Raw genomic sequence first — 25641 nt, forward strand, 5'->3', positions numbered from 1 at the left:
TGGGCTAACATCCATACCCATCTTCCTCTACTTTATATGGGACGCCGCCACAGCATGGCTTGACAAACAGTGCGTCAGTGGGTGCCCGGGATCCGAACCTGCAAACACTGGGCCACCGAAGCAGAGTGCACACACTTAACTGCTGTGCCACTGGGCCAGCCCCTCTTATACTTGTAAGTGACTTATGGTCCCACAGTTGGTAGAAGATTACAGAATCTAGTTGCATGGATTTCTGTGATAGTTATCACAAGTGGTAGCTAATTCGGGAAAAGGGAATGCGTCATTTTCTAGAGGTATTTTAACCCAAAATACAGTATTAAGCAACTATATTATCCCTCTTTCTGCCTCACCCTGCACAAAAGAAATCTCTGCAATGTGTTTCCCGCTTGTCAAATAAGATTAATATCAGTATTTGGGGCATTTACCTCCACTATAGAAGTTGAGGACTTGGAGTGGGTTCTAAATGACAGTAATGGCCAACATTTCCTGAGCTCTTACTGCGTGCCTGGCAGAGTTCTGAATGCTATATATATAGCATCTCATTTAATCCTTCAACAACCTGAAGAGGAGGGCCCTAACATAGCCACTGCTTCGGGTTTGAGAAAGCTGAAGCTGGGCCAGCCCCGTGGCTTAGCGGTTAAGTGCGCGCGCTCCGCTGTTGGCGGCCCAGGTTTGGATCCCAGGCGCGCACCGACGCACCGCTTCTCCGGCCATGCTGAGGCCGCATCCCACATACAGCAACTGGAAGGATGTGCAGCTATGACATACAACTATCTACTGGGGCTCTGGGGAGGAAAAAAATAAATAAATAAAATCTTTAAAAAAAAAAAAAAAAAGCTGAAGCAGAGGGAGGTTAGGTAACTGGCCTGCTGTTACACAGCTGGGAGCGCAGAGCCAGGATTCCCACCCAGGCATCCTGCTCCAGGGCCCAGCTCATCCTCCTCTTCTTCCTTTTTTAAACCGTAACTCAGATTCTTATTCCTCATAACACCGTGGAAAACACCAGTTACGCAAATACATAATACATAAACCAGTTATGCACCTTAAAGATCACCTTTGCCCGCCCCCCCCCCCCCCCCCCCCCCGCCGTTCACTTCCCTCCTTCCCAGGCTGTAGCTGTGGTCCACCTCTCTCTTCAAGACCCCTTGGGAAACCTGTGCGGCTCTAGGCCAAGCTTCCGTTGGTTCAGCGGTTCTCGCCGAGCACCCCTCTGTGCTGGACCACACTGGGCACTGAGTCTCTGTGTTCTCCAGCCTCCCTGTGCTGCCTGTTTTGTATTGCTGGGCCCTCAAAGGGTAGAGCCAGATCCTCTGTAACCAGCAGGGGGAGCAGGCCCTACTTGTAACGCCCGCTTCTCCATATTGAACCTCTCGGCAGCCTTGGGTCATACACCTTCAGGGCCTAAGGAAGACCAGAAGAGAAAAAGAGAGCACTAGGCTGACCCCTATGGGCAGGAAACTGGAATTACAGCTGAGGCCCATTGATGGGGAGCTGCTAGTTTGAGTTTTGACAACATTCAGCAGGTTGTAGGCTTAACTTTACCCATGTGCTATCTGCGTTAAAGGCAGGACGTGCCCAAGAGAACCAACTGTCAAGTACAAGCAGCCCCAGGTTTCAAATGAGCTGTATTCCAAAAGTTTGTTTGCAAGTCAGGTTTTTTCTCTGAAACAGTTCCATAAGTAGAAAAGCCTACTATTGATCTGGTTGTGGCATTAAGATGGCAGCATAAGCTAACTGACAGATTAACCATTAAAATAGTGGAAAATAACGTAATGTTGAAAAATTTTAAGACTTAAAATTGTACTCAATTCTTTACCTATTTTTCGAATATATGCATGTAGTATCCTCCACCCTTGATTTTTTTGTCTCTCCAGCAATAGTCCCTATGTGTGTATTTTTTTAAATCATATGACAGCATGCTCTGGACACTGCTCTGTTCCTTCTCTTGTCCACTTAACGTATCTCGGCAGTTGTTCCTTGTTAAGTACACGTAAGGTTGTCTTAGTTTGCACGAGTATATTTTGTATGTACCAGGCCTCAGCGGGCACTGGTGTTCTTTTCAGTGCTTTGTTATACGAACAGTGCCGCAAGGATTCTCCCTGTTTGCACGTGTGGGAGAGTATCCTGGGGGGTCAGCTCCTCAGAGTAGAACTACCGCATCAAGGACCACAGGCATTTATGGTTTGGTCATATTGCCAGAATGCCTTCGGAGGAGCTTGTACCAGTTTGCACTGTACCAGCAGTGTTGAGGAAGTGCCTGTTTACCCTCCCTCACCAACACTGTGTTTTGGTTTGGGTTTGACTTTTGTTGTTTTTTTCCCCGAGGAAATTGGTTTTCTTGGAGAGCTCCAGAAACGAACGGGAAAGGAGAGGCCACATGACAGCATTAACACTGGACAGTCACAGGCAGTATGCTGTGCATTAGGGAGAGAGGCCCCCAGCTCAGAGCCTGCTGGTACCATGTTGTACCTGCTCTTGCAGTGGCTTCTCTTCTGGCTGTGGAGCTGGATAGAGCTGCAGGATTTGGGAACCAGAGTTCTTGGAGTTCCTCTCGTGAGGTTGTTTCTTGTGGACTTTTCACTTGAGCTTTAAGTCTCCCATCTGATTTGTGAACCCCCTTCTTCAGTCTACTCCAGAAACTCTGCCCCACCTCTCCAGTGTGTTTTAAATGTGTCGATCCTGGTCCACCTGATTGATAGGTGAAGAATAGTGGTGACCTTGCTCTCCTGACATTTGGGTAAGAGCCACACCTGTGGATACTGACCTGTCTCAGACAAGAGCCCTACTCCAGGGCTGGGGATTCCTGCTGAGAGGGAGGCATCGAGAGCACTGAAGGCTGTGCAGCAACAGCAGGATGCTGAGCCATTTTTAAAGACATTGTTCTTTTTTTTTCTTTTCTTTTTTTTTTTAATTGATGTTTTAATAGTTTATAACGTGAAATTTTGGGTTGTACATTTTTGTTTGTCCATCAGCATATATATGTCTCCCTTCACCCCTTGTGCCCACCCCCCACCCCCATTGCCCCTGGTAACCACAATACAGTTTTCTCTGTCCGTGTGTTGGTTTATATTCCACATATGAGTGAGATCATACAGTGTTTGTCTTCTCTTTCTGGCTTACTTCACTTAACATAATACCCTCCAGGCCCATCCATGTTGTTGCAAATGGGATGATTTTGTCATTTTTTATGGCTGAGTAGTATTCCATTGTATATATATACCACATCTTCTTGATCCAGTCGTCAGTCAAGGGACACTTAGGTTGCTTCCACTTCTTGGCTACAGTGAATAATGCTGCAATGAACATAGGGGTGCATAAGCCTCTTTGGATTGTTGATTTCAGGTTCGTTGGATAGATTCCCAGTAGTGGGATGGCTGGGTCATAGGGCATCTCTATTTATAACTCTTTGAGGAATCTCCATACCGTTTTCCATAGAGGCTGCACCAGTTTGCATTCCCACCAGCTGTGTATGAGGGTTCCTGTTTCTCCACATCCTCTCCAACATTTGTTGTTTTTTGTCTTGGTGATTATAGCCATTCTAACAGGCGTGAGGTGATATCTTAGTGTTGTTTTGATTTGCATTTCCCTGATGATTAGTGATGTTGAACATCTTTTCATGTGCCTATTGGCCATCTGTATATCTTCTTTGGAGAAGTGTCTGTTCATTTCCTCTGCCCATTTTTTGATCGGGTTGTTTGTATTTTTGTTGTTCAGTTGTGTGAGTTCTTTATATATTATGGAGGTCAACCCCTTGTCAGGTATATGTTTTGCAAATATTCTCTCCCAGCTGGTGGGTTGTCTGTTCATCTTGATTCTGGTTTCATTTGTCTTGTAGAAGCTCTTTAATCTGATAAAGTCCCACTTGTTTATTTTTTCTTTAGTTTCCCTAGTCTGGGTACACATGGACATTGTTCTTTTTTATGCTGTGGGATACCCGTTCTTGGGGATGAGGCCAATGAGCAAAAAGAGTGAAGCTGTTTAGAAAATACCTGTGAGATATTGAGTCTAGGAGAATGAATCTGTGAGAAAGACAAAAAAGAAACCAGTGTTAATTAAAGAACCAGCCTGTCTTTCATACCAGCAGTATGTTTAGTCTACTTCTCCAGAATAGAGGTCAACTGTCTTAATAATATTAAAGAGAGTACCACTGATTGACTGCTGACCACGTTGTGGGAACTGCACTTGGCACTCTTTGTGCATGAGGTAGATAGTGCTGTTCTCTCCATTTTTCAGAAGAGAAAACAAGTTCAGAGGTGACCTCTGTTATCTATCATGTAAGTGATGTGCCATGGTTACCTAGCAGCAGAGCTCAGTCGGTATACCTCACAAGCCATCCTCTTAACCACTCGCTATACCAGCCCAAGCATTCATCTGCATGTGGGCCAGGCCAGGCCGTCCTTGTGAAGAGAGGCCGGTTGACCCATCTCCCTCCCTAACAGACAAGGCTGAAATTCACAGCTTTTACCCAAAATGTTGCCTTCACTCTAGTTAATCTGAGTTAATTTTATTTTGCTATGCAAATGGAAGAATTCTCTTCAAAAAGATATGGAAAGTTTTAAGTAAAAGTGAAGGAATATAACAGGAGATCATCAGGGATATTTCCAGTTTAATACAACTACAAATGTAGGATGCTGTTAATAGTTTAAATTATAAATTGAACCAGGTCTGATTCCAGCAGGGGGAGACAAGTTCACACTGATTGTTCTTTCAGAACAAAAACAAGGAATTATTATTATTATTATTATTTTTTAATAATTTTATTTATTTATTTTTCCCCCAAAGCCTCAGTAGATAGTTGTATGTCATAGTTGCACATCCTTCTAGTTGCTGTATGTGGGGCGCGGCCTCAGCATGGCCGGAGAAGTGGTGCGTCAGTGCACGCCCGGGATCTGAACCCGGGCCGCCAGCAGCGGAGGGCGCGCACTTAACCGCTAAGCCACGGGGCCGGCCCACAAAAACAAGGAATTATTTATACTGTCCACACGGGTGTGTCTGTGTGTGTGTGGAGAAAGACAGATAAAAAGAAAAGAGGAATGCCTTTGAAAGCCATATTGTTCCTTTTGCATGTCCATGCTCTCAAGATCTAGAACATGGTTGTTTTAGAAAAGAGTCAGTAGCTATAAGAGCAAATGATATTTCTGAAGTGATTTCACTGTGGGTGGTTTATTATGTGGTGCTTTAAAACAGAAGAACTCCACTTGTCTAGAAAGCTTCATTAGAGAGCTGCTTTTGAACATGCTGTTGGCCAAGCAAGATTCTTCAAGCCCCTGGTCCCTACGTGAGCAGCATTGAGTCCCCCAATTCCAGCAGGCGTTCGCTCTCCAGCTTTTGATATTAACGTGTCACCCTGGTAAATCAGAGCGCTCTGCGCCAAAAAGCGGCATGGTCTGCTGAGCACGTTAAGGAGCAGAGAGGACTCAGAAGAATCCAACAGCCAATGGGGTGGCGGCAGGGATGGGCTCTCTTGCCCCTACAGCTTGACACAGAGACTGCCTGCGATCTTTAATTGACATTAAGAGCAGCTCGCCATTTTTAAGGAGCAATAAATTGTTTCTGTGTTTCGGTCTCACAAAGCCCTAAGCTAAGTGATAATGGGCTGACACGTAACCTCATTAGTCATGCTTCGCTTGTAGACATGATTGACCAAAGCACGGAAGCGCTAAGTAAAGGCTGACCCATCCTCTGGAAGTCTTCCCCACGTGCAGGGGGTAGGAATGGGGCAGCCATGGTGAGGACCACAGTGAGGATACTTCAGCTCTTTGTCTCCCAAAGGGGTGGGTACCATGTATAAGGTTCCACATTTAAAATAAAGTTGAAAAGCTTTCCTCTTGGGGGAATCTAGTTTTCAAGAAGTGCACTCCCCATCTACCGTGCAATCTGTCTCTTCAGACGAACTCAAACTCCATGTTGAAACTTGGAGGATGGTGTCTTAGATACTTCCCTCAGTGGCCTTTATGGCCAGGTTCTCAGAGCGGCATAGGCCCTGTCGCTTACCACCCACCTGCTTCTTGTCTTCACGGCCAGTTCAGAGCACAGTGGGTAAATAGAGGCTGACCGATGTAAGCCGCAGCAAGGCTCGCGTGTGAGAGGGCCTGCCACAGGGCCGGGCGCCACAGCACTCCAGACTCGAGCCTCGGCTGAGAATATGTGAGGAAATGCAGAAATATTTTCACATTTGCTCTGGGCAGTTGCTAGTATCTTTGTCTCCCTTCGGTATTTAGATACTGTGAACTTGCTAGAATGTGGCGTGTACTATGGCACTTGTGAATCCATTGTTAGGGGAGCTGGCAGGGAGGATTGCTTTAGAGTTGGAGGGATTGACCTGGCAGATAGTGGTGAGTGCTTCTTTAAGAGCCCCGTGACAGCACATTCTCAAGTAATTCCACGTCCTCTGTTTCTGCCATATTTTGAGGCATCATTCTTCTTAGATAATCTAGTAACAATATCTTTTTGTGTCATCAGAGTCTCTTCCCTTAAATTGGGTTACGTTTCAGATTCTTGAAGTAATTTTTTTATGCGAAGCATTTTAGGACACCTTGGAAAGCAGCTGTTCCTTAGGGAAGAAGTAGTGTGTTTGGGGTGTTTGCCTGTACACATCTCCCTCACCCCCACTAACTCCACAGGGTGATGGAAACAAATATAGTCTGCATGGCAGCCACCAGAAGCAAGTCGCCAGCATGTACAAGCCAGCCTTGATTTGTTGCCCTGGGTGAGAATTCAAAAGTGCAGCACCAAAGGGGCAATTCCTGTGCCGTTGGGGCGGTGACCGGCTGCCGTGGAGCCTGCCCAGAGCAATGTCATGGTCAGAGCTGGTGGACCAGGGCGATAGTTTGTCAGAGCTCCAGTTTGTATTAACCATTCGAGTCGTGCTTTCCCACTTACACGCTTTCCTTGCTGAGATAATTTCACCGCTTTTTCTTCTGCAGGAGGACACCATGGAGGTAGAAGAGTTCTTGAAAGAAGCTGCAGTAATGAAAGAGATCAAACACCCTAACCTAGTGCAGTTACTCGGTGAGTGTGCAGAGCTCTGGAGAGAGGCCTTCTAACTGAACTCCCCAGCTGATGCAGGTGCTGTTAAAGGAGAGATGAGTGGCTTGCTACATTAGCATTTCTGATTTGGGTATCTGTTCTCGACCAACGTTCAGCCCTTGGTAAAAGGAAGCCTGTGTGGGACAGAGTGTGTGTGTGTGTGTGTGTGTGTGTGTGTGTGTGTGTGTGTGTGTGTGTGTGTGTGTGTGTGTGTGTGTGTGTGTGTGTGTGTGTGAGACAGTGTGTGTGTGTGTGTGGGACAGTGTGTGTGTGTGTGTGTGTGTGTGTGTGTGTGTCTGCACGTGTGTGCACGAGGGAGAGAATATGTTATTACTTTAAACTGATACCTAAAAGCAGTCAAATGCAAATCTCAAATTACCTTCTGAAACTTAAGAGCTTTGAAGTTTCTTCACTGAAGTGATGCTGTAAGTAGACGTGACCATGTAGGGGAAGCTAACAGTGATGGAGGTCGTTTGATATGGGCCCGACCTTGGCTCCTGAACTCAGTGGCAGCCTCTTCCTGTTTCAGTTCATTGGCTTGAGAGGAGGAAAAGAGCGTGGCCATGTCCCTCCCCCAGGAACACAAACTCAAGCCATAATGCTTGGAACCACATTAGAAGTTGGCCCAGGACTTCGGGGCAGAGTCAGAGTCCACCTCAGAAGCCCTTTGCTTTCGTGCCTGTCCTGTCTGACTTTAGTTCAGTCAGGACTAGAACAGCAGGTTGAAGCCCTCGATGTCTTGTTGGCAGGGGTCTGCACCCGGGAGCCCCCGTTCTACATAATCACTGAGTTCATGACCTATGGGAACCTGCTGGATTACCTGAGGGAGTGTAACCGGCAGGAGGTGAATGCTGTGGTGCTGCTGTACATGGCCACTCAGATCTCGTCCGCCATGGAGTACCTGGAGAAGAAGAACTTCATCCACAGGTAGGAGCTGCCGAAGCAGCCCTCCCCACAGAGCCTTGGAGCGAGCGTGGGGCCGGGGCTTCCTTTCACAAAAAGCCCCAGCCTACGGGGTCTTATGGCTCAGCCTCTAACTTTAGTGCTGGCAACACATTGGACCTTGGAACGCAGGCAAACGCTGGGATCCTAACGTAGCCGGCCTCGGGCGTGCGTCCAGACTGAATTCAGCCGGGCCTAGACCCTGGACCGACGGGGCAGTTAATCCCCGGGGTGAGAATGAAGTCCGTAAAAGGCATCCTTCCTAGTGACCACAGCTCCCTGTGAAGCAGAGTGCTCATTGTCCCTCCAAAGGGGAGGCCAGCGCTCATCAGTGATGACCTCTACCCCGGAGCAGCTGGCATTGCTTTCTACACGAACGCCCTGCCAGCCAGTGCACGGATTTTGGTTTTGTGTTGCCTGTTTCTTCCCTCCCTTCTCTTTATTATCATTTCATTCTCCACTTAACTTGCTATCATCTGGTTCAGGGATGTTTCCACGATTGTCAGAATTGTGTGTATGTAGTTCTAAATTAAGCGTCCTTGCTGTTTTAAAGCCTGGAGTGTTTTGACCTTCAAGTGTGCCACAATTATCTTGGTCTTCGCATTCTTTGCTGGTGGAAATGGCTTCCTAGCAAAGTGACGGCCTATGCAGGACAGAGCCTGACTGGCTGTGCCGGAGTTGGTGATACAAGATGTTCTCCATGCCACCGTGGTGACCTTTCCTACCCAATTAACTCAAGTATGAAACCTGAACATGAGATTTCATAGTGAGGAATAAGAGTAGCATGTGTGAAAGGCTGGCGGTTCCTTGTAAGGCAGATTTTCTGTGCTCTGTGAGAGCCTGATTCAGATGCTCCTGTCACTCAAGAAAGTGAACCCTCTGAGGCTGCAAATTGAGATTTCTTGACTTGTGGTTTGCATTGCACGGCTAGGTCTGTTCCCACTTCATTCAGGTAAACTTAAATGCTTTGCCAAAATCTTATTAGGCACAACTCTTCTGTATTTAATTTCTCTCTGACTGCTGATGATCAAGCTATCTCATCCAGCCATCACCTTAAGCTGCCGCCTCTTCTTATTCCTTCATTCCAGTTTGCCTTGTGATTTCATGGTTAACGTCCATGAACCACAGATCAGACTCCTGCTTCCCTGGGAGAATCAGGAGGCCAGAGCAAGCTGATTAGACAGGAGAGAATTTCGAGGATCCATTAGGATAAGCATCAGGAAGAAAGAGGAAAGCAAGAACACGATTTGGGTATAGACTGGTCTGGACTTTATTTTATTATGTCCTGTCAAGTCTGGACAGGACAAGCGGAGACTCACTCTGATGCAAGTTTCTCGAGATCGAGTACTGGCCTGTGCGTTTGTTCACTGTGCCTGGTGTAGAGCAGTCACACTGAGCGAACACTTAGATGACACTTCTAGAGGTATCAGTTGAAGCACTTTACGTGTTAATTCATGACCACTCACAACAACCCTAGGAAGTAGGCGCTGTGAGCATCATCTTCATTTTACCACTCAGGTAACTGAGTTGCAGGGTAATTAACTTGCTCCAGGTCACGGGGCTGGGGAGCCCACTCCCTGCGCCACCCTCTGCTGCCTCTCACCATGGTGGGAGCTCAGGTGGGTGCTGAGGGATGTGCCCTGCGCCCCCCCCCCCCAGGGGGGGAAGTTAGTACAAGTTTTCAGGGGACTGGACTCAATTTTCCCATGGTTGGTATTGCACCTTTACTCAGCTTTTATGGAAAGCTAGCCAGGAACTCTCACTGGTGAACTTCTTCCTTTCCCAGAGATCTTGCTGCCCGAAACTGCCTGGTAGGGGAAAACCACTTGGTGAAGGTGGCTGATTTCGGCCTGAGCAGGTTAATGACAGGGGATACCTACACAGCCCACGCCGGGGCCAAGTTCCCCATCAAATGGACCGCGCCTGAGAGCCTGGCCTACAACAAGTTCTCCATCAAGTCTGACGTCTGGGGTAAGGGCTGCCGCTCCGGGCTGTCCTCACCCGCCTGGGGTGGGGCTCCCTCTTCCCTGTTTCTCTCTCTCCTTGCTTTTTCACTGCTTCTTTCTTGCTCTTTCATTTCTTTTTCTTCATTACTTAATTCTGTTTCTTATTTTTTTTCTTTCTCTCTCACTTTAAAATATTTTCTCCCCTGTTTTCTCTCCAAAATGAAGTGAAAGTGAGCTTTTCCTACCAAAATAATTCAGATCAACTTTTTTTTTTTACTTACTGTCTTTCTGTCCTCCTCCTAAGTTTGCTGCATGGGTTTGAGGGAACAGCTAGTGGACCCCGCAGGCACCCAGAGTCTTCTTCTGTGTAGGGGGTGCTGTGTAGTTTGGTTTGGGCTTTAAATAGGATACTGCCCTCTGAAGACTCATGGGACAGTATTTTATTTTTGCTTTTCTTAAAGAACATTTTATTATGGCAAATTGTAAGCATGTACTGAGGAAGACAAAGTTGCCCCCATATAGCCATCACCCAGGTTTACGAATCGTCACCTCAGGGTGCTGCTTCTGTGCCCTGCCCCACTCCCTTGACCCTGTTATTTTGAAGCAAATCCCGGACATCCTATTGTTTTGTCCATGAATATTTCAGTATGAATTTCTACTTTTTTATTCACATAAGAACATTGCCCCTCCTCTCAAAATTGACAGTAATTTCTGAATATTATCAGATATCCAGTCAGTGTTCAAATTTCCTATTGAATCATAAAAGTTATACTTTTTTTACCATGTGTTTGAATTGAGATCCAAATACACTTGCCACACGCAGTGAGTTGGTGTGTCCCTTAAGTCTCCTCTGATCTGTAAGTTCCTCCTTCATCTCTTTATTTCTCTTGCCACTTATTTGTTGAAGAAATCCTGTCATTTATCCCTTAAAGTTCCCCGTATTGTGGATTTTGCTCATTGTGTGCCCGTGGTGTGATTAAATCTGTTCCTCTGCCTTCACCATTCCTAGTAAATGGGTAGCTGGGTCTACAGCATGATCCCATTCAGATTTCTTTTCTTTTAGTAAGAGTACTTCTTAGGAAGTGGTGTGCTTTTTCATCAATAGGTACATAATTCTTGATTTTCTGTTTTTGGTGATTTTAGCAGTTGTTGATACCCAATGCCTAGATCCACTAATTTATTAGGGGTTGCCAAATGATAATTCTCTAATTCTGTCATTCCTTATTCATTTAGTAGCTCAATACTTCTATAAGAAGAAACTTCCCCTCATCTACTGTTTGGTTACTCAGAGGTACAGTTCATAGAGGAAAGGCAGGATAAATGTTTGCTTCCTTGCCATTATTTACCAGTTTTCACAATAATGAGTTCGTTTAATACCCTCCAATGGTGACCAATTAGATTTTTGTTTTTCTTCTTTTGTGATATTATTATCAGTTCTCAGATTTAAATATATTTGATATGTTTTAATCCACTGTGGTTATTTTTCTTATTGATGTTCAGATTGTGTCGTCTTTGGCCAATGGGAACATCAAATTTCTCCTGGTCCTTTTGACAAGACACTTGTAGTCTTTGATAGTGTCTGTGCTGTCCAGAATGATAAGATATTCCAGGTTCATTCTCTGCTCCAGGCCTGAATTATCCACTTCTTCAAAGAGTCCTCGTTCCTTTAATGGGAACTGGAGTTTCAAGGCTATAGTCTGGGCTTTCAAAACTTTGAAAAATTTCATAAGATTTTTATGAAATTTTTGGAGTTGGCCTTGGCAATAATCTCATACACCCAGAAAGGAGAGGTGGCCTGTCTTAGGCCCACAGCTAGTTGATCACAGAGCTTGGAGTAGAAATGGCCTCCTAACTTCCAGCCCTAGGTTCATTCCCTCCACCACATATCCCAGCAAGATGGTCAGATTACCTAAAAGACCCCAGAGAGGCTGATCAGCCTAGTCCTCTTCTCTCCTTCAGCGTGTTTTAATCTGTGGGAGTAGGTAAAATGCAAGTCTCGTTCTGTCCTGGGCCATTGGTAATTAAGAGCCTGGTAAAAGGTCATTGCCTGGCCTGCTTCTGAGGGTGTGACTTCTGATTCTACTACACAGGTAACCGATTTTAAATACAGCGTACTTAAATCTTACACATCTTGAACAACCTTTCTCTTTCTTTCTCTTTTAGCATTTGGAGTATTGCTTTGGGAAATTGCTACCTATGGCATGTCACCTTACCCAGGAATTGACCTGTCCCAGGTGTATGAGCTGCTAGAGAAAGACTATCGCATGGAGCGCCCGGAAGGCTGCCCAGAGAAGGTCTACGAACTCATGCGAGCATGTGAGCCTTCCCCAGCCAGTTCTAAAATTCATATGTGGGCACTGTGAGATTCCATTCAGGAGTGTATACATAAAGTAAAAAATTAAAGTATTCTGTTTCCTTTCTTCATTCCCATCCTTTAGAAGCAACTAATGTAACAGTTTGGTACATGTTTTTTCACTGTTTCTCTATACCTTTATAATTTTATTTATTTATTTTTTCCCTCCAAAGCCCCAGTAGATAGTTGTATGTCATAGCTGCACATCCTTCTAGTTGCATCCTTCTATGTGGGACGTGGCCTCAGCATGGCCGGATAAGCAGTGCGTTGGTGCGCGCCCGGGGTCCGAACCCCGGGCCGCCAGTGGCGGAGCACGCGCACTTAACCACTAAGCCATGGGGCCGGCCCTATACCTTTATTTATACACAGTATTTATGTATGAGGGATTTTTTTTGTTTGTTTTTAATGCAAAAATGGGATTGATGGATATCAAACTTGAATGTCTTATTAAAAAGTACAAATTCCTGGGCCTTACCTCTAAACATGCTGTTTAGTGGGTAAAGACTCCAGGTGACATTTATCTATTTGGTTTTATTATATATACATATTTATATATAAAATCATTCTCTCAACTTTTTTTGCACTTAGCAGGATAACAGGCATATCTTTCCATGTCCATAATTCAGAGATATCTCTCTCTCTCTCCCTCACCCTCCCCTCCCTTATTTTTTATAGCTGTTTAGCATCCCATTAAATGATGTGTTCATCCAGTCCTCTTCTGATGAAGATTTGGTTGTTTTACACATTTGTTTGGTTTTCACCGTCCTAAGCAAGGCAGGAATGAACACCCTCATACCTATACCTATGCGCGTTACACTGCTATTTCCAAAAGTTGAACTGTTGGTTCAAAGGGTTACGTGCATTTTAAATTTTGGTTTTCCCAAAGTGTTCTCCAAAAAAGATTGTGTTAATTTATACTCCCACCAGAAGTGTAGCAGGGTGACTCCCTGCATCCTCACCAACACAGGGTTTTATCAGTCCTTAATCCTCATTTTATTCTTGTTTTAATTAGCTTTTCTTTACTGGTGAGGATTTTGGACTCAGTAACCATGAAGGAAGAATAAAATAGAAGGCAAGCTATTTGGCATAGTAATTCTCTGCACTTGCTCAAGTGGGGCTGGGAAGAATATATTTGTAAATGCAGTTCTTGCTGTCATGTCTCTCTCGGGTTTACAATCCATATTCCTGCCAATATTTAAAGTCTTTTCAAATTCTTAATGTCTGTAATAGGACACAGTGGCATTCGTCACTTTCACTTGTCACAGCAAAAGATGGTTAGCAGGATTGAAATGCTTCCTTCATTTCTAGACTTTCCTTGAGAATTGCTAGCCCCACACTTGTTAGCAAGGCATCGTGGGTGGTCTGACTTGGGTCTCATCTGTCCAGGTTGGCAGTGGAATCCCTCTGACCGGCCCTCCTTTGCTGAAATCCACCAAGCCTTTGAAACAATGTTCCAGGAGTCCAGCATATCAGATGGTAAAGTGCCCATCCTTGGGGTGCCTCCAGGGGGGTGAAAGGTTGGGATAGGAGGGACAGCCGTGTGTCACTCCAGCCCTGTCCTTGAGTTCACTTCCTGGTAGGAGTGCACAGGCCAAGCTATGTGAGCCCAGTAAACCGGGCAGAGGTGTCGATTGTAGAGCTCTGCCTTTGCAGCTGTCCAGAATTCTGAAAACTGCTAAATACCATTTATTCAGCATCTGTATCTCTTTTCTGTAACTGTGTAGAGATGACCACTGTTATCTTAAAAAGAAAAAGAAAACCAGCATACCAAAATGACATAGTTGCTGATGGCTGCTCGTGTTTTCTTTTTGTTTTGTTGCTGGTACACAGAAGTGGAAAAGGAACTGGGAAAGAAAGGAATGCGAGGGGCTGCAAGTACTTTACTGCAGGCACCAGAGCTGCCCACCAAGACAAGAACCTCCAGGAGAGCTGCGGAACACAAAGACTCCACCGACGTGCCTGAGACACCCCACTCCAAGGCCCCGGGCGAGGCTGGTATGTCCCCACCCCTACCCTCACCAGAGGCCCAGAGGAGTCAACACCCTCAGGGCCAGTGTAGGCAAATGGGAAGCAGTGAGTGGTACCTGCACAGAAGGACAGGCAGATTCCACGTTAGTGGTCCAGCTTTGAAAAGAGGAAGGTTCTCCTCTCCCGCAGCACCCCACCCCTCCCGCTGGGAATCATTAGGAGCCATGGGCTTCAGCAGTTAGTTCGGTCAGATAGGCAGAGGTGCTTGTGAAACCTCCTGAGGACGCGCCCAACTTTTTGTGTCTTATTCACTGCACTTGTGGTTGCTCCCGCAGGGCAGATGCAGCGGTAATAAATATTGACCCAAACGAAGAGCAGCTTGTTGGGAAAGCACTGATACAAAAAGCTCACTGAAACTGATGGAACCAGGACACCTGTGGCACAGGGCCAGTGTCCTCTCGTGGCCTCTGAGCCAGGGAGGTAGGGGTGGTCCAGGTGGGCTCTCAAGATGTTATCAGGAATAGTGTTAGCAAAGACTGATCTCCTGCTTCCTGTGTGTCAGCCTGTGTTCTGAATTAGGCTGCTCTGACGTAGCAGTCACCTCCTCCCCCTAGAAAACCCCAGAAGTCTGGGCTCTACTACAGACCAACTGAACGAAAGTCTTCGGTGGGCCAGGCATCTGGGTTTGTAGAGGCTCCTAGGAGATGCTCTGATGGACCACAGACTAAGTGGGAAGGGACAGGACAGAGCCAGAATTATAGGATGTTTAGCCACAGCAGAATCTACAGACCCATGATTCCCAAATTTTTTTCGTGTACCCATATTAATTTAAAAAAGTCAAATGTGCAGCCTATATATATCTACACGTACATATACATATATATGTGTATATAAAGTATATACGTGTTCTACTGCACGAATATATTATGTGTATTATAAAACATACCAAAAATATACACTTAAAAGGTTTACATAAGAAATAAATCCAAGTTATAACGCTTTCTTTTCACAGTCCCCTGGATCATCTTGCTCACCCTACTTTGGAGGCCATGGCATATAGACTATCGAGAATCCTGGGCCCTTTGTCCTGTTCGTTGTCATGATTTCGGGTAGTTGAGCAGTGGGGAGGAGGAGAGGCCGCTATGGAAACTCCAAGCTTATTAAAAGCCCAGTGATAGGCAATCATGTTCATTTATGCCCGTCAGTATTCATCTGAGGGGTGTTTTGATACGTAATCTCATGGTGAGCTGAGAGTGTCAGCTAGCTGTTCAGCACTGAAATAGAGCTGTGCGTCATTCATTAGAAGTTCACTTTCTTCGCCTTCTTCCGCTCGATTAAAGTTTTGGGGAGGTCCTCGGTTTCTCTGAGTCAGATGTTCTGCGTGCGCCTGGTGTTCTGGTAACGCCCCCTTGTGCCTCTGCTCTGAGTCACAGGTGCTGACAGGAGATTGCTCTCCTTGCAGCTGCCCTCTGAGGGAGAGTTCTGTCATCTGCTAGCAGGGAGCTTGGCAACACCAGAAAGATTTCTTAGGAGCTGTTATTCATATTTAAAGAATGCCCATTTAAAAAATCTAAAAGGTCACCCTGCTTGTTTCCCAAGCACAAGAGCCCATGGTCACTGTGGCCTGTGGTGTGCGGCCCCTTCCCTCCAGATCACACCTCATAGGAGCCTCGCCCGGCTGGCTGGTCTGAGAGGTACGGGTTCTGACCCCTTGCTTGGGGTTGTCATCATTTTGACTCACCAGGTAGTGGTACTGGGGGCCTTTACTGTTGTAAAGGAAACCAGTGCAAGGATGAGGGGGCCGGGGGCATCCCAGCCTTTTATTCTGCTGTTTTCAAGGAGAGAGACCTCAGCTTCTCCTAATAATAATACTAACAACGGTGGTAGCAGTTACTGAGAAATGCCCAGAGCTGTGATAAATGCTCCACGTTCATTATCGCAGTACGCTCTCACAACAACACTGTAGATAGATTTTCTTGTTCTCTGTTCTATAGAGGAGAAAGCTGAGGATGAGCGAAGAGAGGTGACTTGCCCGGGCCTCACGGCTGGTGAGGGGCGGAGCTGGTAATCACACGCAGGCCCATCAGAGTCCAGAGCCCAGAGCCGTGGCTGCCCCTCTGTGGAGAACGGGTGGCCAGCCCAAGGGTCCCCACTCACTCAAGAGCTTTGGTCTGGAGTTGTTAATCTATTTCCAATGTGTTTCAGATGCTCTGGACCACGAACCTGCCGTGTCTCCATTGCTCCCTCGAAAAGAGCGAGGTCCCCAGGATGGCGGCTTAAATGAAGATGAGCGCCTTCTCCCCAAAGACAAAAAGACCAACTTGTTCAGCGCCTTGATCAAGAAGAAGAAGAAAACGGCCCCAACCCCTCCCAAACGCAGCAGCTCCTTCCGGGAGATGGATGGCCAGCCAGAGCGCAAGGGAGCCGGTGAGGAAGAGGGCCGGGAGATTAGCAACGGGGCACTAGCTCTCACACCCGTGGATACAGCCGAGCCAGCCAAGTCCCCAAAGCCCAGCAGCGGGGCTAGCGTCCCTAATGGAGCCTTCCGGGAGTCAGGGGGTGCAGGCTTCCGGTCTCCCCACCTGTGGAAAAAGTCAAGCACGCTGACCAGTAGCCGATTAGCAGCCAGCGAAGAGGAGAATGGCGGCAGCTCCAGCAAGCGCTTCCTGAGATCCTGCTCTGCCTCTTGCGTGCCCCACGGGGCCAAGGACACAGAGTGGAGGTCGGTCACGCTGCCTCGGGATCTGCAGTCCACAGGAAGACAGTTTGACTCGTCCACGTTTGGAGGGCACAAAAGCGAGAAGCCAGCTCTGCCTCGGAAGCGGGCAAGTGAGAATAGGTCTGACCAGGTGACCAGAGGCACAGTGACTCCCCCGCCCAGGCTAGTGAAAAAGACCGAGGAAGCAGCAGATGAGGTCTTCAAAGACGCGGCGGAGTCCAGCCCAGGCTCCAGCCCTCCCAATCTGACTCCAAAACTCCTCCGTAGGCAGGTTGTGGTGGCTCCTTCCTCGGGCCTTCCCCACAAGGAAGAGGCCGGGAAGTCCAGTGCCTTGGGGACACCTGCTGCAGCTGAGCTGGTGCCCCCCACCAGCAGAGCGGGGCCAGGCACATCTGGAGGGGCCAGCAAGGCCCCCGTTGAGGAGTCCAGAGTGAGGAGGCACAAGCCCTCCTCCGAGTCCCCAGGGAGAGACAAGGGGAAATTGTCCAAGCTCAAACCTGCCCCGCCACCCCCACCACCAGCCTCGGTTGGGAAGGCTGGGAAGCCCCCTCAGAGCCCAAGCCAGGAAGCGGCCGGGGAGGCCGGCGCCAGCGGGAAGGTGAAGCCCACGGCTCTCCTCGTGGACGCTGTGAACAGCGACACTGCCAAACCCAGCCAGCTGGGAGAGGGCGTCAAAAAGCCTGTGCTCCCAGCCCTGCCAAAGTCACAGTCGTCCACCAAGCAGGTGGGGACCCCGACCAGCCCAGTGCCCGCTCCCTCCATGTTGCCATCAGCATCCTCCGCCCTGGCTGGAGACCAGCCATCCTCCACCGCCTTCATCCCTCTCATATCTACCCGTGTGTCTCTTCGGAAAACCCGCCAGCCTCCAGAGCGGATTGCCAGTGGCGCCATCACCAAGGGCGTGGTCCTGGACGGCACCGAGGCCTTGTGCCTTGCCATCTCCAAGAACTCCGAGCAGATGGCCAGCCATAGCGCTGTGCTGGAAGCCGGCAAAAACCTCTATACGTTCTGCGTGAACTACGTGGATTCCATCCAGCAAATGAGGAACAAATTCGCCTTCCGCGAGGCCATCAACAAACTGGAGAATAATCTCCGGGAGCTTCAGATCTGCCCGGCGACAGCGGGGAGTGGCCCGGCGGCCACTCCCGACTTCAGTAAACTCCTCAGCTCCGTGAAAGAGATCAGTGACATCGTACAGAGGTAGCAGAAGCCAGGCGTCAGGCCAGCCAAAGCCACCTTCCCCCATGCTCTCAACAGTGGCTGACCCAGGACCAGGAGCTGAGACCTTGGCCCAGGAGCTCTGCACTGGGCGGAGCTGAGGGCTGCCATGGAGTACAGCCCAACTACCTATGTTGTGCACCAACTGTCCTCCTGCACTTTCCGCCCCTCAGCCTGGGCTCCCTGAGCCATCTCTGTCCTGAGTGCTGTCTGTGGATGCCCACTCTGTGAACTGCAGTCAGCACACCGGCCTCTTCCCCACGTAGTGCTCCAGAACTGAGCTTCCGGCCAGGTGGGAAGGCGGGTGAGTGTTTCCTTTTCATATTTCTTTCAGGAGGACCTCCTCTGGCTATTCCTTCACCTCCGTTTCCCCCAAGAACGAGTGCCTTTCACGCAGCCGTGTCACCAAGGCCTTGGGAACTGTCACCTCTGCTCGCCCTGAGAAGGGAGCCTGTGCAGTCATCTTCCTTGTGTGTCCTACGCCGAAGACACGTTTCCAGAACTACATACATCCTGGAAAGTGCTGCCAGCTGGTCACTCTGCCCTCCATTGCTGCCAGGGGCTGCTGCCCTCACGGTTTCCTCGTGTGAAGGACAGCTCTTGATTTGGAGGATAAGACAGGGTGCTAAAACCAACCAGCCTTTGGGTCCTGGGATGGGCGGGGAAGCTGAAGAGGCCCATGGTGAGGGGGAGCGTCCTTGTCATCTGTTCCCTCTGTGTCCTTAGAGCCCAGTTCCTTGCTCTCCTGTGACATGCACTGCTAATCCTGGACAGGAAGCTTGAGTCTTAAGGGCAGCAGGGTCGCTGTCTGTGGGGTGGGGGAGGCGGGAGGGCAGGTTAGTTGGGTGAACAGCTGGTGCCAAGATGGCCCGGGGCTGGGCCTAGGCAGGTCTGTGGGGAGGCCCAGGGTTACCTTCCTTTTGAATTTCCAGGGGCCCTGAAAAGGCACCCAGTCTGATTTCTGACTCATCTCCTTCCCCTCCCTTGTCCTCTAAGACAAAGTAGATCTTGCAGGGCTCTTTCCTTTGTGACCAGCCAGTGTTCAGTTTTCTGGAGTTCTTGAAGCATTTCAAAGCTCTGCCCGCGGCACAGCTGCCTCCACTGCAGAAGGAGCTGCTGTTGGGGGCCGGCACACAACAGGAGGAAAAAGACTGGGGCGCCAGAGCTCCAGCCAGTGTCAACTGCACCCTCACGGGCAGATGTCTTATTTAATGACCACGAGCAACACTTAGCCTCATGTTTTTCTGTTGGGGTCATCAGGGATGAAGAAGACCACAGACAAATGAAACCCCAGGAAGTGTCTCAGAGAGCAAGCCTGTGTAATCTCCCCCAAGCTTTCCCAGGACAGGGCCCAGGTCTCCCTGCCCGTGACCTAGAGCAGCTACTGAAGAGCGGGCAGCCACCTGCCTGGGCCCCACGCCCAGCCCAGGAGCAGCCCTTAGAGAAACCAGGAGAAAACCACCTTCTGCTTCCCACGCTGTGACCTCACGCAGGCCCTATTTGTACGCCGATCACCTAAACTTGCATTTTATTTCTCTGGTAGAGATGGTTTCCTCTGGATCGTTTTATGCTGTTCTCACAGCACATCACCTCTTTGCCCCCCCAGACTGCTGTGTAACACAGACTGAGGGAGGTGCTAGAACACCGCCAGCGGCCTTTTAGACAAAACAGACCCCACCCAGGTCCTTGACTGCCTGTTTCTATGAGGTACTGGTCTCTTCCTTTTGTTCACGTGATGTGCCACTATAGTTTGCATTTATCCGTTGGTATACACTCTTTTATAAATGACCTGTAAATAGTTTTCCACTATCCTCCCTTCTCAAATGCCTATAGTGTCTTTTTTTTTTTTTTTTTGTTCCAGTACATTTTGTTTCTGTATATGACTTTGTGTTTTTTGAATCCACATGTCTCCTCCATAGTATTTTTTAAATAAATGTTTACAACATTAGAACTTGGGCAGATTGCTTTGGTCTGTAATTCTTCCCTGTTGGAGCCACACGTGTCGGGGGGAGTCCTTGTTTCCCTGAAGGGGCTAGAGGCTCCGTGTTGATTTGACAGAACAGAACAATGGCAGGATTGCGGCGGGCTCCTGCGTCCTCTGTCGTCATCAGCCGCTCTCAAGCAGTCTCCCCGCGCCCTCTCGGGCCCTCCCTGCGCCCTTGACATATTTGTCAGCAGCCCGGCTCTTGTCAGCGGCACGGAGGGTGGGCCACACCACTGTATGGGCCACTGGCAGGGGAAAGGAGGACCAGCCCAAGGGCTGTGCCAACCTTCAGGGCATCACAGCGTCGTTGAAATGGGGGAGGCGGTAATGTCCTGGGTTCCTCGCTGGCTTGAAAGAGCTAATCCCTGCACAGGTGCACTTTTCCTCTCTTTGCCTTTGAACTCACTTTCTGCCACTGCCTTCAGCCCCCCACGCCCCTCCCTTACTTGGCCTGAGTATCTTTCTCTGTGTGCCGTGGCCTCTCCCAGCCCCCCGCCGAGGGGACTGTGTATGGGGGGTGTGCTGCCGTTTCCGCGTCGTGGTCTCCATCTAACGCCAGCTGACAGCTTGGAAAGTGGAAGTCGGGAAAGTAGGTAGCACCCTCTGATAATGATACTTATTAAGCCAGCCAACTTGTCAGAGGATACGAATGCTGCTCACCAAAGCATTTTGAAGAGCACGGTTCAGTGAAACCTCCTTACCGGAGACCTCAGCAGCGAGATGTGCTGCCCGTCAGGAGATGGAGGTGGAAACACCCGCGTGGGGTGAGGGCTGGTAGAGTCCGCTGGAGCGTGCTCACATTGGGTAGCTGCAAGCAGCACCAGAGACCAGATCTCTTCCTTCTCGACTCGGAGGCAACAATCGAGACCTGGGCCACAGTCTGCTGGTGCTTGAACCCTAAGTGGACAGCAGATCTCCTGAGTCCGGGGCTTTTCCACGGGTAGAAGGGTCTCCCCTTGAGTGACAACTCTCAAGTCAAAGAAGACGCAGGATGATGATAGTGACAGCCACGACTGGTGGCTGCTTCCTCTGTGTCAGACACGGACCAGTCATAGAACCCTTGCGGCAGCCTCTCGGACGGGGTGTGTTATCCCACGTCCATTTTCCCGACACTCAGCAGTGAGGTCACTTCTCCCATCATCACTCACACATGGTGGCATGCACCAGTCACCTTAGCAGCTGTACCCGTGTGAAATAGGGTCTCATGTGAGCCTTCTCCCAAGTAAGAATCTTCCATGTATGTCAGCGAGCTTAAGAAACTTCCTTGGGTCTAGCCATTCTAGGAGAATGGCCCTTAACCTTTCTTAGGTCATAGAACCCCTTGAGAACTCAATGCACACTGGAGCTAGCCCCAGAAAAAGGTGGGTGTGTGCACATGTGACAGATGATTTTGAGTCCTGCCCCTGAGGTCCAGAACCAAGGAGTCCCCACGGGCCGGGCCCACCAGAAGGGCCAGCAGCTGCTGTTGATGTTGTCATCACAAGACACAGCCTAAGATGTCAAAATGGTAAAAAGCAAGCACTTAAATCCCCAAACTGAAAACAGTCCAGATGTCATCAGCAGAAGAAAGGATCAGTAGGTTGTGTGTGATCGTGTAGTGGGATATTACAGAGCAGTGAGAGTGGACAGACTTGCCACACCACGATACAAGTGAATCTCACAAATGTACTGTTGAGCAGACACAGCCAGACAGTAGTGATGCCGGAAGCTTCCATTTATTTAAGCGGACACAGCTAGTCTGTGGTGCGGTGTTAGACGTCAGGATGGAGGGTGAGGTCTGGTTGGGGCCCAAGGAAGCTCTGAGAGGCGGATATTGCTCTATTAGTCTGGGTGGTGCTGGCTAATGGATGTGTCACTTGGTGAAAATTCATCATACTTAGAATTGTGGCACATTCTGGGTGTGTGTTATATCTCAATGAAAGTTTTCTTAGAATTACAGCTCATGTGAGCACTGTCAGCTACTCTGCAGATGCACTGCGTTACCACATGAAACCCTCACACCTCGTTTTATGTGGGAGGTTATGGCACTGTCCTCGTTTAATGGGTGAGGAAGCTGAGGCTCAGAGATGGGAAGCAGCTCGCCCGAGGTCACACAGCACGTACTGGCTTATCTCTGCCATACCGGGCTACTTTGTTGACAGTGTTGACAGCCACAGCATGACCAGCAGAGATCAGTGCTCCAGGGCCAGGCTTGTGGGAGAGAAGTCGAGAATAGAGCTAGCCCCGCTTCTCGGGGGTAGGTGATGTTTTATAAAGGGCGTTCCCAACTTGAGTGCTTTGGGGAATCAATTTCTAAATGTTGTCTTGGCACAGAAGACATTAGGTGGGACAAGACTGATCAGCCGCAGTGTCCCTGTCACTGCCTGCCCTCATCCCTGGTGGTCACCCAACGTCTTGGGCAGGGCCCCAGCTCCCTGCTCGGAGAGTGAGGACTCCCTGCTCCCTGCTTGTCTGGGTTGGGGTCCTCAGTAGAGTCTGTCATGCAGCGTCTGTGACACGGGCACAGAATTAGGATGAGGTGGCTCGTTTACCGCAGCAGCAGCCTGTTATCTTGCTGCCCCCACGAGCCTCTTTTTTTCTTAAACATTTTTATTAATATTTCAAACATACAGGGAAATATTCCCTATCCATTTTAATAGCCAAATACCTTTAGATGTACACACCAACATGAAGCCGTTGTTGTGTCTTGAGTAAATACAATGGATGGATGCAAACAGCCCTCAGGTGCCTAGGCCAGAGGAGAGCGTGCTGCCCACCATGTGTAGCGAGCCTGGACTGCTCAGGGGAGCTTCGTCCCTCTGCTTCCAAAATAAATATTTTCCGAAGACTTCACTTTCACTTATCTGGGGCGTAACCTCCCCACCAAGGAGAGAGCAAGGGTGGCGTGAGAGGCCCCAGACCTTGACAGAGCTGGTGGGGTCAAGAGAGGGGCGGGGGTTAAAGAGATTTAGCCAAATACAGTGGGAGGGATTTAGCAGATCAATGCCCTCAGCAGTTTGATTGTTCTGATTTTCAGGGTTATTGAGCTCAAATGTACAAGCAATGGAAAGCATAGCTTTGTTGTTGATTTTCGTGTAATGATGAAAGCCTAATGACAGGTTGTCCACTGCTTTGAAGGCCCTCCCCCTCCCCCTTTATCTCCGATTTCTCCATCAAGGTTAATCTAATCCTACTAAATTAAAAACCAGCCAGTGTATCCCCGAAGTGTGTATAATCACACGCAGGGGTGTCTCGGCCTCGGTGACCTCCAAGTTCTCGCAGTTAGTGACCGCGGGGCGGCTCCTTTTACTCTAAGAGTAGAAACTGGCAGGGGAGGGTCGGCCAGGGGCCCTTGCCGCAGGGTGGCCCTCTGCCCTTGGCCTGTGGTCTGTCCTGTTCACCTGGTCTTGCATGAGCACATCCTTGGGCTTCTTTGCATGTGTGAATGAACTAAGAGAGCGGTGACCCAGGTGCTGCCCCCGTAACAAAGTGGAAGTGAGCACACTGGGGTGAGAGCCTGGGCTGGGAGCCTACTTCCTGCACCCGGCCACCCTGTGACCTGTGCTGTCAGCACCGGGCGGGGCTCTCCTGTGTGGACGCGCTGGGGCTCGTTTTCGTGAGGTTTGCCGTCTGTGGCCTGAGGGCCGAGTGTTGGCCTCTTTACCAACAGACCAAGACCCAGGGATCAGATCATCACGTTAGCAGGAGGCATCCTGGATCATCCCTTCCTTGGACAGTGCTGGAGGCCAAAGAGCATGTGATGTGCCTCCCAGACTGGTGTTACTCTCTGGTCTCTGTCACAGCCCTGAGCCCCAGGGCACATGAACCAAGGCCTGGGGGGAAGCAGTCAGGGGCTCCAGGAGGAGGCAGCTCGCTCTAACTCGAGGTGATGTTCTGACTCCCGTGTTCCTGTCCCGTCTTACTACCCCATTCCTGCTCCCCAGTCAGCTCCGTCTCTTGTGTCTCAGATCTGTCACCCCTTAATGAAATAGCTTTCTGGCTGCTGAGGATTGAGAGCTGCTACTGGGTGAATATAAGTCACTAATAGAATGGAAAGCACTGTGAAATGCTCTGAGATGCCAAGCTGGGCGCAGCCCAGTGTGGTTCTAAAAGGCTAATAAAAATCTACCAATTAATTGTGACAGCTCAATGGAAAATTATTCAATTGTGAACAGGGGCAAACAGCAGCTCGAAAGGAGGAGGAGAGATGTTGCCATAGTAACATCAATACAGGTTCTCATCTCAGCAGTCAGGCCAGCCCGGGAGCCAGCAGCATCAGACTGCCAGATCTGACACAGGACGGGATGCAGGACACGCCAAAGCCGCCTTTGAAAGAGATGCTCTGCCTCCCTCCAGGCCTGCAGCCATGCCAGGCTGAGTGCTGGCTTCCCCCAGGGCAGAGAAGTTTTCAGAATGCTCCTTGCTTTGAGAAAACCAGAGAAGGAGCAGTCAAGTGCAGGAGGAAACCACACCCTCTGTTTCCCTATACCTTTGACCATGTGCATTTTACCAACTGCCAATTAAGGGGATGCTGGGGGAGTGTGTGGGTCCACGCAACACGATTTCCATCTCCCCAAAGTTAAGGCACTTGCCGCTTAGCAAACTGAGTTCCCAAGGCACAGAGGAGCTACAGGCAAGAGTCAGGCAAGCTTTCCATTACGGTTTTGCAGTGGTTACAACTTTTATTTCAAAAGATACACACAACACATTCACATTCTGAACATTTGAAATGCAACCTTGCTATAGCAAAAAGTATTCCTTCCTGTTCATCTCCCATGAGACTCCTGGCTTGGCAAACCCTTACCATCGAGAAAGACAGTTACCAGAAAGGAATGGGCAGCCAGTTCCGAATGGCATCTCAACACCACAGCAGGGTTTTCTTGCCAGAGGGATCTTGTGTTAATAGGATGGAGAACAAGACTTTTATTCATTTTTAACTTTCAGAACTGTACTCTGTACCTAGTGGAGTGTACTCACAGCTGCACTCTGGGTGTCAGCTGCAGACATCCCTATGGAGACTGTCACGACCTTGATTACCCCACTGTAATCACTCAGTCTACCTACCTTCACCTCGCAGCCGGCTGCCTATTCATATTCATGGCCCAACAGCGTCCTGGGGCTCCATGCCACTGGGGCCAGGGGAATGCTCTGAACCAGCCCACCAGGGGAGGGGCTGGAGCAGACCATCTGTCGCTGAGCAGCAGCAACGGCCGCTTTCTACTTCACCGAGATAGGGCTTGTTTTCATCACTTACTCTTGGGCACTATCCAGGTTTTGCTTCAGCAAAGTTGGAAATCAAAAGTCAGCACCCACCCACCTAACCAATCATACTGCTATAGTTCGTTATCCCAGAACCCAGCAGTTTGTTCTGATTTTCAGGGTTATTGAGCTCGACTGTACAAGCGTCTTCTCAGGGACCTGGTCTTGGAGGCTTGAGGAAGAGGCGGAGTGGAAACGGGAGGGTCCGCAGAGAAGCCCTTTCTTTCCAGGACGCCCTGGCCCC

General features: G+C 49.1%; 1 protein-coding gene across 2 annotated transcripts in view; it reads left to right on the plus strand.

The window, feature by feature from the left end:
• ABL1 (ABL proto-oncogene 1, non-receptor tyrosine kinase) overlaps nucleotides 1-20131 on the plus strand; it is a 139830-nt gene extending 119699 nt beyond the window's left edge. For both annotated transcript variants that reach the window (XM_058524304.1, XM_058524306.1), the window contains exons 5-11: nucleotides 6927-7011; nucleotides 7779-7956; nucleotides 9758-9942; nucleotides 12081-12233; nucleotides 13657-13746; nucleotides 14101-14265; nucleotides 16444-20131. In XM_058524304.1, the coding sequence (XP_058380287.1) occupies nucleotides 6927-7011; nucleotides 7779-7956; nucleotides 9758-9942; nucleotides 12081-12233; nucleotides 13657-13746; nucleotides 14101-14265; nucleotides 16444-18161 (2574 nt within the window). In that variant the 3' untranslated portion in view covers nucleotides 18162-20131. The remainder of the gene's footprint in view (nucleotides 1-6926; nucleotides 7012-7778; nucleotides 7957-9757; nucleotides 9943-12080; nucleotides 12234-13656; nucleotides 13747-14100; nucleotides 14266-16443) is intronic.
• Nucleotides 20132-25641: the final 5510 nt, after the last annotated feature.

Source organism: Diceros bicornis, chromosome 28 (genome assembly GCF_020826845.1).
Source record: "Diceros bicornis minor isolate mBicDic1 chromosome 28, mDicBic1.mat.cur, whole genome shotgun sequence".
Lineage (NCBI taxonomy): Eukaryota > Metazoa > Chordata > Mammalia > Perissodactyla > Rhinocerotidae > Diceros > Diceros bicornis.